This window comes from Rhinolophus ferrumequinum, chromosome 6 (assembly GCF_004115265.2).
Source record: "Rhinolophus ferrumequinum isolate MPI-CBG mRhiFer1 chromosome 6, mRhiFer1_v1.p, whole genome shotgun sequence".
Lineage (NCBI taxonomy): Eukaryota > Metazoa > Chordata > Mammalia > Chiroptera > Rhinolophidae > Rhinolophus > Rhinolophus ferrumequinum.
Genome location: NC_046289.1, coordinates 13,243,105 through 13,263,192, shown reverse-complemented (window position 1 = coordinate 13,263,192; position 20,088 = coordinate 13,243,105). Strand labels below are relative to the sequence as shown.

At 45.4% G+C, this 20,088-nt stretch overlaps 1 protein-coding gene across 6 annotated transcripts in view; it reads right to left on the bottom strand.

The window, feature by feature from the left end:
* KCNK10 (potassium two pore domain channel subfamily K member 10) overlaps positions 1-20,088 on the bottom strand; it is a 118,608-nt gene that overhangs the window by 45,637 nt on the left and 52,883 nt on the right. For all 6 annotated transcript variants that reach the window (XM_033107972.1, XM_033107971.1, XM_033107975.1 and 3 more), the window contains exon 2: positions 15,665-15,999. In XM_033107972.1, the coding sequence (XP_032963863.1) occupies positions 15,665-15,999 (335 nt within the window). The remainder of the gene's footprint in view (positions 1-15,664; positions 16,000-20,088) is intronic.

The following is a 20,088-nucleotide window of genomic DNA, read 5'->3' as shown; positions in this document are numbered from 1 at the left end:
TACCCTAGGTCACACAGGAAGTAGATAAGCCAGAATTCAAAAACCGTGGTGTTGTGCTTTCCTCTACATATGGTACCCAGAACACACTCCTCCTCCCCCATCCCATGCTCACCTTCAGACGGAGATGAGGGAAAAGAACTGCCATTGTCCAAAAATTTAAGCAGAAGGGACCACACAAGGGACCAATTCTAATTGGACCTCTTCCTTGGAAGTGGAGGCACGAAACTTCATTTGGTTTTTGGAACTGATTGAGAGCTTAACTGTGCTGCATTAAAAATTAAATTTAAAAATAAATAAATAAAAACAGGGAAAGGTTGGTTTTATACTCTGAGAGGGAGGGAGCAAAGAGAAAGAAAGCCCTGACAAAGGAGGAAAGAAAGACAGAAAGAGAGAGAAAGGAGTGTCAGTTGATCAGTGGGAGGTTCAAGGTCAGTTGCAGCAACACCCAGGACTTTGAAGAGCACATCCTTCCAGTGTCCAGTTTTAACTTGCTTTGTATCTGTAATGGAAATTCCTCTCTCACTCCCCCAAATCTTCAGTAAAGTGAGCTATATACACAAATGCCCTGGGGAAGTAGTTTTGTGGAAATTAAATAAAAGGGTTGCTGTGGGCACAGTGGGGCCAGAGGGTGATTTAGAATTAGAAGTAAGAAGGAGAAAGATAAGTCCTTCAACGAGTCACCAAGCTCTTGCTAGGGCTTTGGACAACCCGCAGTATGGAATGAGGTTTGATTCTATCTAGGTCTGATCAGTCAGAAAGACTCCTGCAAACCACCAGAATTAAAATGAATCAGCAAACTCGGGTTATGTACGTGCAGGGAAAGCCCAGTATAAATGGGCTTGAAGTAATAACATCATTTTTAGCTCAATAAGAATATTTCTGATTGAGTTCATAGCTCTAACTTCATTCATCTTCTAAAATATTTTCTAATAATCTTCATTCTTTGAACTCAAGTACAGTATTTTTAAATTAAATGCATTTGCTTTTAAGTTGTTTTTTTCCCTCTGCATTCAGGCTGGAAAAGTGTAGATAAGCCAGCCCATTAGAAATGTTTGAATACATAGATAATGAAATGATGCAACGGATCCCGGTGCTGTTTGGCTTAAAAGATCAAACAAAACTCTCCATCCTCCTACCCCGACCCCCAACCCCATGCGTTAGGACCACCTGAAAGGTATAACAGAGAAACCACAGCCTCTCACGAAGGGAGGAGGGTCTGAGATTGATGTGAAAGAAGACAGAAGAGGGGAGGTAACGATCCCTTGGACACCCCCCGCCACCTTCCCCCAGTGCTGTAATCCCATAAGGCAATGCCGGGCTGCGTAAATCACTTTCTGGACGGCACAAGATACCATCATGAGAGCTAGTACAACAGTGGGATGAATGATGACCCACAGGGGACCACTAACTGTCTGTGGCTTTTCTCCTATGATCTGTGTACGCGGTGAGATAATCTGTTTCCTTGTGTGACACCAAAAAGAAAGACACACAAAAGTAGCACAATAATCACTCAGTTGTCTGAGATCAGCTGAAGAATACCACCGATGGGTGCCATATGCGTGGACACTAATAGCTAGGGTGATCATTTGATTTATGGCCCCATCCAGGATACCTGCAGGGTGAAAGGGGGGCTCTGTTCATGCTGGGACCACAGGGCAGGTGTAACCTAGGACGTATAGTCACTTTACTAAGAGCTTACGCCACTGGGACCAAAGGAAAGGACCCCTCATCTGAGGGCACAAAGGTGGCTCTGTGTCTGCAATGTTCTTGGTCCCGAGAAGACACGGTCAGCAAAGGGATTTATGCAGTTCATAGTTAGCCAGAGCCTGAGACAGGATGAGGAGGTGGGTGTGAACAGTGGCTTCAAAAAGGTATTAAAAGCGAGCAAACTTTCAGCCATTAATGGACAGAAGGAAAGCCACAGACCCTCAGAGGTACCCAACGGCAAATTGTCAGACCACATGCATTACAACTCAAAAATGCCCCTAATGATTAAAAACCCCAGCAGCACCTTTCCACCTCCTCACACATTTGTGGCGGAAGGGCCTCAGGTAGGAAGTGGAAGTCTGGTATTAATTTGTTTGCCACAGTTGCCTTTTCATTTCTCCTGCTTCGGAAGTGTTTCCTATATAAATATCTCACAGCAGCAGAACGGAAGGTGCTGGCGCTGGGGAGAGGCAAGTGTACGTCCACGTGCTAGGCCATCGTAATATCACAAGCAGTATCACAGTAGGAGGGCACCAGAGAGGAGACCTGGAGCCACCCCCAGCTCTTCTATGGCTGATTCCAAGGAGTCTCTGCTTCAGTAGAGAGGGGGAGCATGGAAACACCTCACATATTGCTCTTGCAACAGAGAAAGTTCATGGAGAGAGAGGCAAATGTCCAGCCTGTGTAAGTTACGCAGTTTCTCTGAGCCTCGGTTTCCTCATCTATAAAATGAGGGACCTTCCTTGCATGGTTTTTGTTAGGACTTTCTTTTCTTAATGTATATGAATGAGACTTTTGGCAGTGTGCCTTGTCATTTCCTATATATGAATATTAATAACAGGAACCCTTCCTGAGAACGTACTAGTGCACAAGTGAACTCAGTTCACCCTCATGATGACTCCATGAGGTGGGCATCGCTACGTCCCCATGGGACACATGAGACTTGGTGTAGACCCTCATCCATGATCGCACATCTAGTGCATGGCAAAGCTGGCATGTGGATGCTATTGGAATTGCCAACAGGGAGGTCATCATCCTAAATGCTGCAGAGGCAGCTCCTCTCCACCCTCTGTGTTCTTTCTCCCCATCTCAGACCCTCTTGGTCCAGCTCCCTGCCTCTGGGGAGAGCAGGCTGGCTCCCACCCAGGCTGGGCACCCCACGTGTCTACGAGAGGTAAAGGGAGAAGGGAAAAGGTATTGATGCATATGTGCCTTCGCCTCCCACCCAGGCAGATAGTCAATGTGGCATCAGGCCTGTGCTGGCCTGACTGGACTGGCCATCCTGTGGCCGCACCACCTCAGAGTCTCCCACAAACGCTCACAAAAACCAAGCCGGCCACAAGCAAGGCAAAGAGAAAGGCACCTTCAGCGCCATGGTGAATGTTAGGGTGGTGTTTATTTTCCTGCTGTCCTCAGTATCCAGCTATGTGCAAATATTAGCCTTTCCCCACGTCCCCAGGGAAGCGAGGCTTTCATCAGAACTTTACAGCCCAGTTGTAAATCTAGAGTAAAGGCCAATTGCAGAATGGACAGGACTAGTGGAGAATCTGTTTGGAGAACAAGAGAGAGAAAAGCCCAAGATGAACTAGGCCTCATCTTCAGAGCCGATGGTTCTAGACAAGCTAGCTTTCCTTACGACCATTAGTGAATTCTTTGGGGAGAAGATGTTCTAAAACTCAGTTCCTCAGCACCTGGTATGACTCATCTGTCTCAACATTGTCATGTGGGTTCCAGCCATATTTGGGGGAGCTCTTTTACTTTCCAAATTGTGCCCGACAATGTAGAATTAATTGTCTCTCTCTTTGACTACACGGAAGGATGAAATAAGAGAAATTTTAAACCATGAGGAAAACCTCAGGTCCACTAAGGAAGCGGGGATATATGTGTACGCCCTGCCTGAGAAGATCAATAAACTTTCAGCCTGTCATCTTTTTTCTCAGCTTGGACTCAACCTCTGCAGACGGAATAACAAATTTTGCCAAGTGATGTTGAACAATCACCCTGGTCCTGTGGAGAACGTATGATGTATGCCCCGCCATGTCTGCACTTGAAATTATGCCTGTCACAGATGGGTCTATCCAATTTCTGGGAGAAAAACTGTTTATACTGGGCTACAAAAGCAGCTACAGGAATTGTGATTTATTGAAGTGTAAGCTAAATCAAAGATCACTATTCCTTCCACTGCGTGGGAGAGCGCCTGACCTTTAATAGACGATTCATACCATCCTAAAAAAGAGCTGCTTCTGCGACCTTATTTTCATCGTAGCTATTTAGTTACACTCTTTCTTGCTCTTCTTGAGTGATCAATATCAATGCCAAATTCATATTTCATTTCCTGTGCCCCCTTCGAGAATGCGTCAGCACCTAGAGTCAGCACCTTCCGCTAATGAGGACAGTTTGATGTGGAGGCAGGCAAGGAAAAGCTCTAGACTACACATAAAAAGAATCATAGTCATCAGCAGTTGCAGTGTGCCTTCTTATCTCATTCCGCCCTCGCCAAAAAATAAAAAAGAACTGTAATCATGAGTCCTACTATTATTTCCATTCTATACATGAGACAACAGAAACAGAAGTAACTTGCCCACAGTTGCAGTAGTTAGTAAGTGGCAGAGCTGGGACTGGTTAAAAATCCACTGTTTTCACTCTGGCCTTCTCCGGTCTCCCACAGACAGCTCTCTGTCTAGCTTGCAAACATTTTTCTAAAGCTCATCTTCACCTTCATCCACCAGAAAAGAAGACAATATAGATAAGTAGGAATTTCTACTTTTGGTCCTCATTTTTCAAAAACCGGCATCCTCAAGCTTTTCATCTCTTTTGCTCATTTCCACCGAGAAAGGAAGAGAAATATATGTTCTCCATATAGACTAAGAAGCTGCTCTTAACTGCAGACCTGAATGATGGCTCATGTACTTTGGTTTTAAATAGAATATATTGATCCAGCCGCAGCACCTAATGTGAAGACGCAAAGCCACATCCCTCTAGGGCACGACCAGAGATAACCATTAGTCTCTGTAAGCTTCTTACAGGTGAATGCAGGTCCTTTTGGGGGTCCCACAGGTTAAGTCAGAGACTCCTGCTCTGTGCATAGAAGCCTGCATGTGTCCTTATCTTCCAGCACCAGTCACACCAGACTCTACCTCACCATCCCAGCCACGTCGGTCTCCCCAGCTAGCTGGGAGGGAATCCAGCATCATGGCTGAAAAGCACAGGTTCTGGAGGCAGACTGCCCATGTACAGAGGCCGCTTCTACATCTAACTTAAGCATGGGAAAGTTACTTAACTTCTCTGTTTCTCATTACCCCTCCCTCCAAGGATCATTGTAAAGATTAAATGACTTAAAATACAGAAAGCATTTAGAGTAGTGCGTGGCTAGAGTAAACACCATGCAAGTGTTAGTGACAACTAATACTGGACTGGAAGCTTCTGGAGAACAATGAGTAGGCATCTTGCACATCTTGTCATTTTTTTCCTAATCACTAGAGCTTAACACAGCACCTGCTTCACGACAGACATTCAGTAAATATGAGTTATCTAAATGAATACATTTGATTATAAGTAATGAAAATAATTGTACAAGCCACACACCATCAAAATGTCACTAAACGAGATTTGCGTTTCACTTTAAATAGGAAGCAAACACATGCACATTTGTACATAAATGTGAACACAATAGTATTCATTGCTGGGGTTTTGTTTTATTTTTATGGGAGTTTTTTTGAGAACGTTGAATCCTCATTTGCAAATTCACTTTTCCAGTGAAATGCCAATTTCCATTAGCTCTTTAATTTCTGACTTAAAAGCTTTGGATCTTCTTCACTAAACAGTGATGGAATCAACAACCCCAGGATAAAAACAATAATAATAATGAAGTGGAGGCCTGTAGGGACAGCGCAAGGGGCTTGGGGGAGGCGGGCTACAGGCTCAGTCTCATACACATTGAACCATCTTCTTCTATATGACTGCTTTGCTGAAAAAAAAGAGCCCTCTGACTTCAGGGCAGCAGCTGAGGGAGTTGCTTCAACTTGTCAGAGCTGTATCCTTGGCCACAAAGAACCCAAACCTGCATTCACTGGAGGTCACTTGCTGCCTGGGCTTCAGCCTAAACTTCCTGCACAAAGGCGGCTTGGAAGAAGGGATGGCCCAGAGCAGGGAAGGAGAAAGCTTATCTGGCTCTGCTCTCCAACTCACAGCAAGGCTTTCCATAGGCTGCTGAATGGATGTCCCAGGGGCCATGCTTTCCTTAAAATGCTTACATTCCTAAATATGTAAAGCTTTGGGAGCTAGAGACACCATGGGAATCTGCTCATGCATAAAGAAGACAGAATGATGATTTGAAAGAAGTACTGTTGGGGCAGCTTGTTAGCTCAGTTGGTTAGAGCCCGGTGCTCTTAGCATCAGGGTTGCCGGTTCAATCCCCACCTGGACCAGTGTGAGCTGTGCCCTCCACAACTAGATTGAAACAACTACTTGACTTGGAGCTGATGGGCCCTGGAAAAACACTTAAAATAAATAAAAGTTGGGGGGAAAAAAGAAGAAAGAAGTACTGTCGACAACAAGAACAAAAAGAAAGGACTTCCATTGCACAGAAAGAAAATCATTTTCTGCTTTGCTTCTTGAAGGTTCTAAATGAAGGGCTCTTAGTCTCCAAAACAGATACAGAAGTCCCCATTCATTCATTCATTCCTCAAACCTTAAGCATCTTCTTTAGGCCAATCACTGTGCCAGGCATGAGGGATACATCAATAAAAGACACAGACTCACCTGGAAAGAGCTCACAGTCGTGGAAAGGAAACAGATGAGAAAAATCATGATCACCCACTAGAGTCTAAAAAGTGTAGAGGAAAACGTGAGTGCCTGATGTTATGGGGCCAAACAGGGCACCACCCACCATGGAAGGTCCATGAAGGCTTCCCCCAAGACTTGAGTTTTGACACCTCTGAGGTTCAGAAATCCAGATTAAAACTTGGTAGAGTGCCATAGTTGGCACTCCATAAATGTTCAGTTGAATGGATGAATGAATGAATGAATGAATGACTTAAAACCAGCGCACAACTACCACTGTCACACTTTGTGTTTACACGATGGACCCAAATGGCAACGTGCTGACTGATCAGATCATGTCACCCGGCTGCTGGAAACGTAGCCACAGCCTCACTGTGCTCTTGGGGTAAAATGCCCTACCAGGCCCAGCACGGTTTGGCCCCTGCCGGTCTCCAGGCTAATGGCTTCCCAAGTTTCCGTTGCTAACTGACCTCCGACCACATTGGCTCCCTTCTCCCAGTCCTTAGACACCTTCCACTGCCACCAGTGCTGAGTGAGGACTCGGCACTCAGCTCTGGGTCCTGGAAGCCCTGCCCTGCGAAGTCCGTTCTCCTGCTCCTACATTCTCTCTGGTGCCCCATGGCTCTACCTCCCTCTGCTTTGCAGCATCCATCTGATGTGATTTATACTAACTTGTGTGCTTATATGCGTAAGGTTTGCCTCTACCACTTCCTATCAGTGGGACGACCATATCATCGATCTTTCAAAGCGCGACACTTTTTGAGAAAGAAAAAGGGATGCTATGAACAATTATTCCAGAACCACAAAAACTGGGATACTTGGTCACCCTCGCCATAAGCTCCAGAAGGGCAAGGACTACGTCTGTCTTTTATTTACCATTATGTCCCCAGTACTTAACATTGAGTTTGGCGCACAGCAAGCAATCAACAGATTTGGTGAATGAACGAGTGAAAGAATGAATGAGTGAGCAAGTGAGTGAGCGAGCGAGTGATTTTGAACTTGGCAGAAGAAGAGAATGGAAAATGTCACCATCTTGGGAAATGTTCATGGGTCATGTAAATTAACCAACATCTCTTGCTCCTGGGGAGAACAATACGGCAGCGCATGATCTCTGGCCCTCCCCTTATTGGCAGAACAGCAGCCTTAGTCACCACGACAATACCAAAGGTCCATGCCTAGGACCACAGCAAAAATTCCAGTCCTCTGCCCATATCTTAAATTAAATCCTGCTCCACCAAGCTCAGTGGAGTCAAGCCCAAAGAGTACAGCCAGTGAAATGAGTCAGGATGCCAGACATCCACAGTCCAGAGCCCGGGCCCAGGCACAAATGCTCTCTGTAGATTGGAAAGGTTATAAATTCAGGGGAGAAAGGAGGACGGGGCTCTGTGGCAGAAGGCAAGCACTGACTCCCACGAGGGAGCTTTCCCATCGCATCGTTGGAGTGGATTTTCCCTTAGGGGGAATTTGTCTTAATACAATTACACATTCTCTGGCCCCATGGTGGCAAGCTAAGGATAGAGCCTGAATAAAAGAGCGTGGACCCTGAAGTCAAAGAGATCCGGATTCCAGGACCACATTTGCCACTAGCTGGAAGAACTTAACCAAGGTACTTGGCCTCTGTAACCTGGGTCAGTAACTGTGGCTAGCCCTTGGGGTAATGGAGAGTGAGAAATGAGGCTCAGAAATACCTGTGTAAACTGCCTAGCCCCGAGCCTGCATGGAGTCAGCGCTTAATAACTGGTGTCAAATAGTATTCATCAAACCAGCTTGAGGCCTCAGCACTGAGCAAAGCATCTAAGACTCTAATCATTTATTAGCAAAGGCTAAACATCCCTAAGAGGTCACAAAGTGAAAACCAAGGCCCCATTCACCAACATAAAACGTCACAGAACCAGTCCAGGAAGGGAGACATATCAGGATGAGAAGCCCCCACACCCACCCCAGTGATCACAATTCCAGGAAATGCCAGACCTGGCCCATGCCAGGCAGAGCAAAGCTTTCTTCAGACAATGAAGCTACAACGAAGAGAAGAAGGTGCCCATTTTGAGGTCAAGAGGGTTCTGAGAGGTTCAGTCACCTGCCGAAGCAACGACTAAAGTATGCCAGGGGGAAAGTCAGCCTTTTAGACAGGGAGGTGACCTGCTCACTCTGGAGGCGTTGCACCAAGCTGCCCCCAGGGACGCTGTCCAGGGAGAGAGGAGTCCTTGTTACTTGTGCTACATGTAGGCACTTCGAATGGAGAATCCCATGTCCTCCCTGGTGGGCACCTCACCCAACCCTAAACCCACTCCTGTGAAACACACCTCCCTTCAACATGGCTATTACCAGGAGAAAGCACAGCCATGTGACCAGAGAGCTCCAGTGAAGATACTCAAAGTCTTAAATGTCTAAGAATTCACAACCTGAAAAATGACTGCTACATCACCGTCCACATGGGCTGAAGCATTTGTCCCTTCCCCTGTCGGTCACTGAAGCCACCTCATGATTTTATTCTTTGAGGATTACCTAAGATGAATGTGTAATTGCTTTCTCCTCAAAGACTCAAAGACTCATCCCCATAGAAGTTTCTAAGACAACTGTACTGGGGACAGGGAAATAAGCAATTGTGGCATCTGAGAGCATCGAGGAGAAAGTTTTTGGGATGGAGTGACTGTCAAATCAAGATCATGGAAACTGTGACTTCAAAAACATACTCAGTTTACTTTATTCCACTGCCAAAGCAATGCAAGTACTCCAGTTCGGCTTATCACCATCTATTCAGTTCCCTGTACTTCACTTTGGAGAAGAAAGATAGAACAGGGGGAAGGAAATGATGTTTCCTAAATGCCAATTATATACCAGGCGCACTACTCGGCACTTATGTAGGTTACCTCATTCACTCCTCCCAATATTCCGAATGAGAGGGGCTGTCCGGTCCCTTTAATAGGGGGAGCCTGAGGTTCAGTGGGGTTAGGGACCAGGACCACCTAACCCTAATGCCTTTTCTCATTCCCCTCCTGACACCCCTTCTTTGAAAATACAATAGTCCACACTTAGAATGCAACAGTGCTATGTCAGACAGCCCAGGTTTCCCTAATAATTTCTACTTCTCCCTGCAGTCTTTTCCTTGGAGTAAAAGCTTTGAGCAAAGCGCTGGATGTAGTGTAGGGGACACTCACTATTGACACAAGTGAGCAGTATAGCACAATGGTCTCTGGAGTCCTGCACCCCAAGGCTCAAATCCCAGTTTAACCACTCATCGACCGGAACTTAACTTGGGCCAGTTACTTAACTTCTTAGAATTTATGTGCTCATCCATAAAATGAAATGATGATGGCAGAACTTACCTGTAGGCTTGTTGTAAGTATTAAATGAGCTCAAGGACTGAAGGACTTAGAACGGCGCCTAGAGGACAGTAAACAACTCATAAGGGGTGGCTATTTTTTAATATTACGACAGGTCTGCGGGATCTTCCTATTACAGTCATCTGCAGATTCCCCCATATCGTCTCTGGGGTGAGATTCTAGAGATGGATGGGCTGACGTGCCGAGGCCCAGCTCGGGTTAAGTGGCTTACCCCAGGGCACCAAACTGGAAGGTCCATGTGCCTCACGGCGGGTAAGTGGCAACCAGGCTCAGAGGACACGGACCCTTTCTCTCAGTCACACCTTGGAGTCAATGGCGACCCCACTGTTTGGGTGGTCTGCTCCTTGGGGGCTGCCTAAGCCTTCTGGGTTCCTGAGGTTCTCTTGAAAGCGTGTCTCAAACTATGCAGAGAACAACCAAGAGGAACAGAGATGACAGCCAGCCCCAGTGTCTACCTGATAGATATGAGGCTGAGTGTCTCCACCAAAGCTCGGGATAAAAACGATTATCTAGGTGGCCAGAGTAAGTCCTCTAAATGGAATAGAAAACTACTATGAGTCTTTCCTGGGCTCAAGCCACAGAGACATAGCGACTTGGAGTAAGCAGCCCCACCCAGCACTCGGGAGCAATTGCTGTGAAGAGGACTTCTCGCTTTCACAGTAGAATCAAACTGAGAAAATGTGTCAATTAGAAAACATAGGATTTGAAACCCCAAAGGGCATTTCAGGCACTTTCTTCTCTTTTCGCTTAGCAAAATCTCAGGATGCACATAACTTAGGGGCTTTCTGGTTTCTTTTGTTGTTGTTTTCTGCCTTCCCCAACAGATACATAGCAGCAATCCCAAGAGCTAAAAGTAACAGCTTTTTTGTTTAATCCTCAGAGCACCCTGACAGGGGAATACTATTACCACAATGTCCATTTTGCAGACAGGAAACTGAGGCCTGAGGCGACTCCCCTAGTGATTCCCCAAGTCACACAGCCCGTAAGCAGCACAGAGATTTTACATGGGAAGGTTATCGCCAGAGTCTGGATGCTTATAACAGGCTCTGCCGCCTGCATGGCCTGTGCTTGAACAGGCAAGGACGTAGAGAGCAGAGCAGGCATTCCAGAACTCTTTGCTGACCAGGGAATGGGTCATTTTCAGATTTTCTTTGTTGAATTCTCTTAAATGTGGCCCCGTCTCTATCGCTTAGCACCCCTCACCTATGATGTCACAATATTCTTCTAACTGGTTTTCCTTCCTCCAATTTCTCTTTTCTCCCACCCAACCTTACCATTGCTAAAAGAGTTATCTTTCCGACAGAAAATTCCCATCATGTCACTTCCTTGCTTCATCTTCCAGTGACTCCCCACTTCCCATAGCACAAAGCCCAAATTCCTCAGCAAGGCTTTCTGGGCACCCCTCAAATTGAGACCCCGCTCTCATGCCCAGCCTTCCTATGACCACGTCCCATACCGCTCAGCTCAAGCCACACTGACCACTTGTAGTTCCTTCAAAAGGCCACACATGCCCCTGGGACGCCCTTCACTTGGTCTACCGAATGAACCCCTTCCCATAGTCCACATTTCTGTACTAATATGTGGTGGTTAAGACCCTGACACGTGTTCAGACTGCCCAGGAATGAATCCTGGATCCTCCACTTACTAACCAGGTGACCTTGAGCATGTAACTTCCCCTCCTGCTGCCTCAGTTTCTTTATCTGTAAATAGGCACAGAAGACTATCATCATAGAATAGTCATGGAGACTAAGGAAGATACGTAGCCACAAAATCTTCCCTGTTTGCCTCACTGGGGCTCCCATTTCTCCACATACTTCAGATAGGTCCAGGCCAGAGAATTCTAATTATTGGTTTATATGCCTCTCCCTCCAGGGCTTCTCCATCCATTGATGTGTTAGACTAGAGAATTCTTTGTCATGAGGGGCTATGCCGTGCTTTGTAGGACGTTCAGCAGAATCCCTGGCCTCCGCCCACTAGGTGCTATAGTACCTCCCCAGTTGTGACAACCAAAAATGTCTCCAACATTTTCTGATGTTCCCTAGACATAAAGCACCTCTCCCTGAAGAACCAGTTCTTGAAACTCGGAGCCACTTGAATAATACTATAAACAGCAGCAGCAGCAACAGCTATCTTTCTGAGCACTCACAGGTGCCAAGCACAGTTCAAAGCTCTATGCATGAATTACAGAATTTAATCCTCTCAACACCCTAAGGGTGGGTAATTTTAGGCACATTTTATTGATAAAGAAACTGGATCACAGAGAGGTTAGTGACTTGCTCTAGATGTGTCTTATTCTTATCTTTTCCATCCCCAACACTTACTACTGTATTACCTGATAAAATAGGAGCTACTTTAGCAATCTAAAGACTGCATGAATGTATGAACAAATGAATGAATGAATGAATGAGACAGCCTCCTTCACAACAACAATCCATCCATCTTCACCTTTCAGTGACAGTGAGTTGTCAGTCTCCTCTGAGTCCCACAGTAACCCATAAAGTAGTTTAACTCATTGGAAAATCCATCTCTGGCTATGGCTCTTCTAAGCTATCCGCGCATTTCATGGGGTTTACGCTGTTCTGGACACTCTGCTTTTGTCGTTAATAACATGAAGTACAACTTCCAGCTTAGCTTTACCAGAGATTACTCGATCCAGCCAAGAGTCCCAACGTTACCAGATAAATTCCATCAATCAAATTTTCTGCCTATCGCTCACTTCTTTGGGGAGATACAAAAATACTATTTTTCCCGCTTGAAACACATCACATTGAATACCCCCCCCCAAACACTATGTTTCTTAGGAATACTGTACACCGTGCTGCTCAGAGAATGCTGCCTGGTCCACAAGTGTGGACGTTTTTATCCTATAAAGGAATCGGTGAACTGAACGGTAAACCTGTTTAACCTACAAAAACTGGAGATAAAAACAAGAGTAAATTCTTCAATCACAGTAGATGGAGATCTTAAAGTATCACGGGTCCAGGACAGATACTCAATGGGTATAGAGGGAAGAAATAGAGAAATGCTCTCTGTTAAAGCACAAGGAACGCCAATGTTTTTTGACTCTGCTAAAATTCTAGAAGGCGTTATACCTAAAGCAAATGTTTAAGAGAAAGTGGAGCTAATGATAAAACAAGACCTACTTAAGGGCTTGTAGACTCACTGGCAGAGGCAGGCAGAGTCAGACAGACCTCACTTTGAATCCCGGCTCTGCCACATTGGTAGTTAGAAAGTTACTCAACCCCTTGTAGCATCAGTTTCCTCACCTGTAAAATGGGCATAATAAAAATACCAATATACAGGTTGTTGGAAAGATTAAATGAGGTAATGGGTATAAGGTGCCTAACTCATAACAGGTGCCTAATAAAGGGTGGTTTTTTTAATTATTATAAAAATGACACACACATACACATACACATACCTCATTTAACAGAAAAAACTCTGAGATCAAAACGGGATAGGTCTTAATGGCAGCATGAGAATTAAAACCTCTCTACTTCCCCATCCTGTCATTCATTCTGGCCTCTGAGCTCTTTCATAAAGGAGAGAGCCAGAGAATGGGCAATACAGAAATACTGAGTTAATAAACAAACGCGTGAATAAACCCAGCTCTCTTGTGGCATCATCGATGTTATAGATCTAGTTGAATATCTCTTTCCAAAAACATTTTTCTATTGGCCAATAATTAGATGCAAGACAATGCATAGGCTACATGTGGATGCAAAGATGATAAAACAGTGACCCCTTTCCTCAAGATCTCATTGTCTAAGGGCGGAAAATTCAAGCATAAATCTAGACTCAATTCAGACTACCTTTCAGGTTATTATATGCACTGCAACTAAGTAAAAAGGATCTTACCACATATCAAAACAACATGTATAAATGTAATTGCATTCTTAGTTAAAACTACTCTAGAATTGTTCCCTCCATTCTGTATGGCATTTACCGGCCTTAAATCTGGCACAGATTGGCACAATACTCTCGTTGCCACATTTGGTAGCATTTTCTCATACAAGAAAAAAAAAAGATTAAGACCATCCAAGAGTGATATGAAACATGTCCTTTGAATTTTAGGCTTTAAAAGTTTTATTTTTTAATAAAAATTGTAGGGCATAGGTATGAAATCATATTTATTACCAGGGAAAAATGCATATTTTTATTTATTTAAGAGTCAAATCAGACTATCAAAACTAATTTAAAAGAATACAATTATTATAAAAGTGCCAGGTCATAAGTAACCTTGGAATTCCTCTACCCTACGTAGTTTGAAATAAATAAATAATAAGCCTGCCCAGACTTGCAAATCCTACAGAATCCTGGATTGAAGTAGCCTTTAGAATTTAATGCAGATAGTTCCAGAGCCAAAAGGAATCATGGAAGCCATTTTTTCCATCCCTCTGCCTTCCAAACTTTAGAGCCCCAAGGAGACTTTGCCTTGCCTCCATAAATGTCACCGTTTTCCACCATGACCAACTCTTCATGGTTCAGGAGGTTGTGTGTAGGATAGGTGTCATGCAGGGCCTCTGGTCCCGCTCCCCGCACAAGAACGCAGGACATGGTGAGGCCAAAAAGGAACAATAACAGAGCCATAGATAGGGGAGTCATACCACTATATTCTCACTGGCGGCTGGTCGAGACACAGGAAGTAGGATCGACATGATCCACAATCCACAATCAGCTTGCTAACCGCACTTGCTAGCCGCAATCCGCACTTGCTAGCATAGCCACGGCAGTTACATTAGTGGCTAATGGCTAACTGGTAACAGCTGATGGCCAACTAGTTACAGCTGACGGCCATCTGATCACAGCTGATGACCATCTACTACCCAAGCCAGCCCCTTTCCACGAGAGGCCGAGAGCCTGGAAACTGCTCTCTGGGACTCTGTCCCTACAATAGGAAATCAAACCTCAGACTCAGAGGCAGCCATCCTACCTCACCTCCAAGGTGAAGCCCTCTAGCTGGACTACCAACCATTTCCCTTGCCTCCTCCTGGGACTTGGTCCTCTCTGCCCTTCACAACTTCTCCAGCCTCCTGTTTCATTTCCTTGCATCACACCACCTCAGATGACTCTGCGATCCCACACCCCTTCCCAGCCACATTTTACCCTGCCAATGCCACCTCCACCCTCTGCTCTCATTGCCTTGCCTTTCTGGGTGGTCACCCAAGTTCTCTACCTCCATTTTTTAATGGGTCTTTTTTTCCCTTAATATCCAGGGTATGTAAAGGCCTTAACACAGTGCCTGACATACAGCAAGTGTTCAAAAACAGCAACCTTGATTATTACCATTACTGCAATCTTTATCATTTCATCGCCATAAATCCACCAAAATGGCTGTCCCAAGTCACCAACAGTCTCCTCAACCCACATCTGGTGGCCCTTTCTCTATTCTGTCCTCTTTGACTTTGGGCGGGTTAACACATGCAGGTTGTTTAAAATTCTTCCTTTGGTTTCTGGGGAACCCTCTTAGCCCAGAATCGCACACAGACCTCAGAACCAGCGTGCATAGGTGGACTTGAATTTGAAAACCCACAGCCCCTTAGCCTGTTGCTGACTGCTCACCACATCCAAACGCAGGGGACACATGCAGATCACAGCCTGCTCCTACGTCGGCACTCACATGTGGCCGCTCTGCCTCCACATTGTCACATGCCTCACTCTGGCTTCTTTGATGTCTCAGTTCAAATGTCTCCTCCCTGGAGAGGACCTCCCTGACCATCAAGAGCTTTGCAACCAAAGGCAGATGGATACTCCCAGAGCTAGAAAGACAAAAATCAGTGCTGTCCTCTCTCCCTTCAGGATTTTCTGTGGTTGACTCATTCCTTGCTTACCTGGATCAACGTCTCCAGCTCCTGTGGGCTCACACAGATATGATCCCGCAGGAATTCTGCCTTCTCCAAGGCGATGGTATTCTTTTGGCTGCTCTCGAAGGGCTGTTCCAATGCCCGGAAGACGAGACCACCTGTGACGAGGTAGACCACCACGACCACGAAGATGGCAACCACAGTTTTCCACTTCATGACAGTCTGCAGGCCCCCCTGGGAGGTGCCTTCCATCCTGGCTACCACTGTGGCTCGGGAGGAGATGGAGAGGCGTGGGGCTGGGTAATGCCCGTTAGTGGCACCCTTGGGCTGACACACCGGGGGCACTGCTGCAGGAACGGCCACTGAAAAATAGGATGGGGGAGAGGGAAAAAAGAGAGTTACAAATACAAAACACAGCTGCTCAGAAACCAAGCACAGATGTCTTCCTCAAGCCAGCTTTCAAATGTGAAGATTAAAAATTGGTTCACCAAGCCTATATTTAGGGAATTTGGTCAGTTGCCTGTTTGAGTTCGGAAAAAAAAACGAGCACCAGGAGTACTAGTTTAAAAAGAAAAAAAAAAGTTATTGAGTTTGAAATGCTCATATTTTCCTTAAGGGTCCAAATTTAAAAGCCATGTCTTTCTTAGTTATCATTCATCTCCTCCCTTAGCTTCCTCATTTAAACAATGTATAAGATACACAACCAATTACCACATTTGAAAAACAGACATATTGTTCAACTTGGAGAGAAAATGTAATAAATAGAAGGATACCTGGCTATTCTGTCCAAGTACTGAGAGCAAGGTGATACCAAAAACAGAGAAGAGATGAACAGCTAGCAAAAGTTTAAAAGTCCCTCTTATCCAGGGCTGTGGTCACAAAAGAAAGAAAAGAAGGGTGAGCTCACTACAAGGAAAATGAGTCAAAATATCAGACACAGAAAAGAAAGTTTGGGTTTCTGACAACTTCTAAAGACAAAGAAAAAGAAAGGCGGCTATAAGGAGAGAAGGAAACAATGAGTGATGTTTTAGGCCAATTAGCTTGGTTCCCTGAAAAAATAAGAGAATACAGTAGATCCTAAGTGTATTTCTCAACAGAAAATGTGATGCTTTAGATGTAATCGTGCCTGATCTATTAGTAATAATTTTTTTCTTCTATTTTCCTCCAATAAGAGGCCATTGGAAAGGAAATCTCCCCTGGTTTTCAGAACGCATGGAATTCTCAAAAGCCCCTGCTCTCTGTAAGGGCAATTTCATTACCTTGAAAATAAATATGTGAAGCTGGAGGCTTTTCTGGAACGGCAGGAAGTTCAGGGTAGTGTCGCACATGTCATGCTATCATGCGTTTCAGAAATCGGTCCTGTGCAGCAATGAATGGCCATTGCACTTCAATTTTGTTCACCCTTTATTTCACTAATGCTCAATATGGCCTCTATCATGGTGCAGTGGGCTGTTGTGCAAATAAGGGATTAGGAGATGACAAACCTAATTACTTAAGTGGGACAAACAATCTCAGTCCTGAGAGCTAAACGGCTCAATCTCTGCCTTGGGAAACTCAAAGTAAATAAAAGCTCAGGAATGTCACTCCTTGTTCAAAACAATAATGACTTTGCAGATCGGATTAAATTGAAGATCTAGAGACAGCCAGATTTTCCGGGATTATCTGGGTGAGCTCAATATAATCATAAGTGTCCTTATAAGAGGGAAGCAGGACGGTCTGAGAAAGAAACAGATGTTAAGGACAAAAACAGAGGTCCGAGTGAGTCGCCACAAGCCATGGGATGCAGTCTGCCTCCGGAGGCTGGAAAAGGCAAGGAACACATTCTGCTCTAGAGCCTCAAGAAGGATCCAGCCTGGCCTACACATTAACTTCCTCCCAGTGAGACAGATTTTGAACTTCTGACCTCCAAAACCATAAGATGATAAATGTATGTTGCTTTAAGTCACTAAGTGTGTGGCAATTTGCTACAGCAGCAACAGGAACTAACACCCCCCTCCCACACACACACACACACACACACACACACACATACACTAGCTTAGGTCCCCCGTGGCCCGCACCCGCTGCAGCGTGCTGTGAATAGAGCTTGTCCATTTGTCACTCAACCTAGAGTTCAGGACAGCAAGCACCGTGTCTACCCTTCACCTTTGTACCCAGTGTCCTGCACACTGCCTGGCACACAGTGAGAGGCCAATCAGTAATGGTTCATTAAACGGAGGAAGAACGGAAGGAAGGAAGAAATGTTGGCACATCCAAACCACACATACAATGATGAATGGTGCTGCATGGAAAACAATTTGATGTTCCAGCAAGACTAAACAGCAGGTCTTCCAACACAGCAGGGCTCTGTTCATACCTCCAGACCCTCACGTTTTTCCCCTCGGCCAGTAGCTCCCTCCCAGCTTCATCTGCCAGGGAAACTCCCATCCTCCTCAGACTCAGATCAAGCCTACCTCCTCCACGAAGTCATCCTGGATCTCCAGACAGGCTTGGCACATCTGTCTCCCCACAAGCCTATAAACTCCTTAGAAAGCTTGTCTTTTAATCATTGGCTCTCTATATCTTGGCACAGCATCTGGCGGAGAGCAAATATTTATTTTCTGTTGCTGTTGCTGCTGATACTTCCTTCAAAGTATAAACAAAAGCTCCCTCATAATCACCACCATCCTCAACAACAAGCATTAATTTAGCACCAAATGGGCACAAAGAGCTGTGCGGTGGTGGCGATAAGTCACGGTCCCTCCCAGCTTAGGGTGGGGAGCGGGGTGACAGTCTACTTAGGGAACAGATTCCACAGCATCAGGTAACAACCATTCGGATGAAGCTTCACGGGGTGACAGATGATGGCCCTGAGCATGGAGGCCAGTTGGAGCCGAGACTCCTTCACTGACTTGCAACATGGATGGTTCCAGGACTTCCACCATCCCTGAGGCTGGACAGAAACAAGCTTGAGAAAGGTCTTTTCAGGCCAGTTCCTGGTGCCAGTTTGCTAAGAGACTCGCCCTGGGAACAGAGTTTGAACAGAATCCACTAATCCCTGAGTTTCCAAAGCACCATGAGCAAAAACAAGTTTTAGTCCCAAACCCATCAGCTTCTGAGTGACCTTGAAACCACCACTTAGTTTCTCTGTTTCCTTATCTGCAAAATTTGCATAACAGCCAATTTTTGTAACCCCCATAGGGTTCTCAGGAACAGGGAATGAGCTGCCCTGGTTTACTGACTGGAGAATATTTGTAGATATTGGGAGCACTGGCAGGCATCTAAGAATGTTACCAGTCTTTTGTACATTTGACTAATAATGGAGTTGGTTGCTTTGGCAAAGATGGCTGCACATTTCAATGGCTAGAAAAGAATTCGGTTTGTGCCTTTTGCTTAAATTGGGTAATATGTTTTCAAAGAGTCTTTTAATCAATCCATGTTTTCTCGGAAACCATAATTGCTGCCACTCTAATGTGAAGTTGCCTTGTGACCCAGGATGTGCCACTGGAGCTCTCTGTGCCTAGAGCCAGCAAAATTAGGAAAGAAGCAAAATTGGCCAAACGATGATGACTGTGGTTTTGGTGGTGAAGGTAACGGGACGTCCTACCACTTCTGGGTACTTACTTTGTGCCTATCACTCTAATAAACTTGCTTACATCATTGTATTTGGGCCTCACCACAGGGGATTAGGTTGATGCAAAAGTAATTGCAGTTTTTGCAATTATTTTTAACCTTTTAAACCGCAATTACTTTTGCACCAACCTAATATTATCACCTGTGAGTGCAGGTCCTCCCAGAAGCAGACACCAAGAGGGGATTAAATGTGCATGGACTTTATTAGGGGAAACGCATATATGAGAGAAAATGGGAGCAGTGCGGAAGCTAACACAGCCAGCAGACACATCGTGAGTCTGGCCCCAAATGAAGGAGAGAGGGAAGGAAGGTCCTAGACCGCCTGCCACCTAAGGAAGGCTCAACATGGAAGTCAAGGAGTTCATGGGCCAAAGTCGACCATCTGTGGCTCCCAGGAAGAGGCCTGCCTTAGGGTCCCTGCCGCACTCAGTCACCAGCTGGAAGCAGCCCATGGAAAATGTGCCCACAGTGCCAGCCCACAGTGGATTTCCAGTAGCCGCTGGGGCTCCTGGTCCATTACACTCCCTCCAGTTGGAGGCCTAAGAGCACATGCCTCAAACCACCACACACCCCCTGCTCAAGCCACCACATACCCCCACTCCACAGATAAAGAAACTGAGACCCATAGAAGTTTCATGACTAAACAGAGGTCAAGTGGGTAGAGAGTGTGGAGCCAGGATTAAAATTAGAATAATCTGATTTCCAAGTCCATTCTCTTCTGGAGCATAGGAACAGAAAAATAGGAAACAGAAATCCCAGGTGCAAAGGGCCCTTTTATCCAAAAATCAGAAAGGCATCTGTCTCAGTCAGGCACAAAAATATTTCCCAGTCTATGAGAC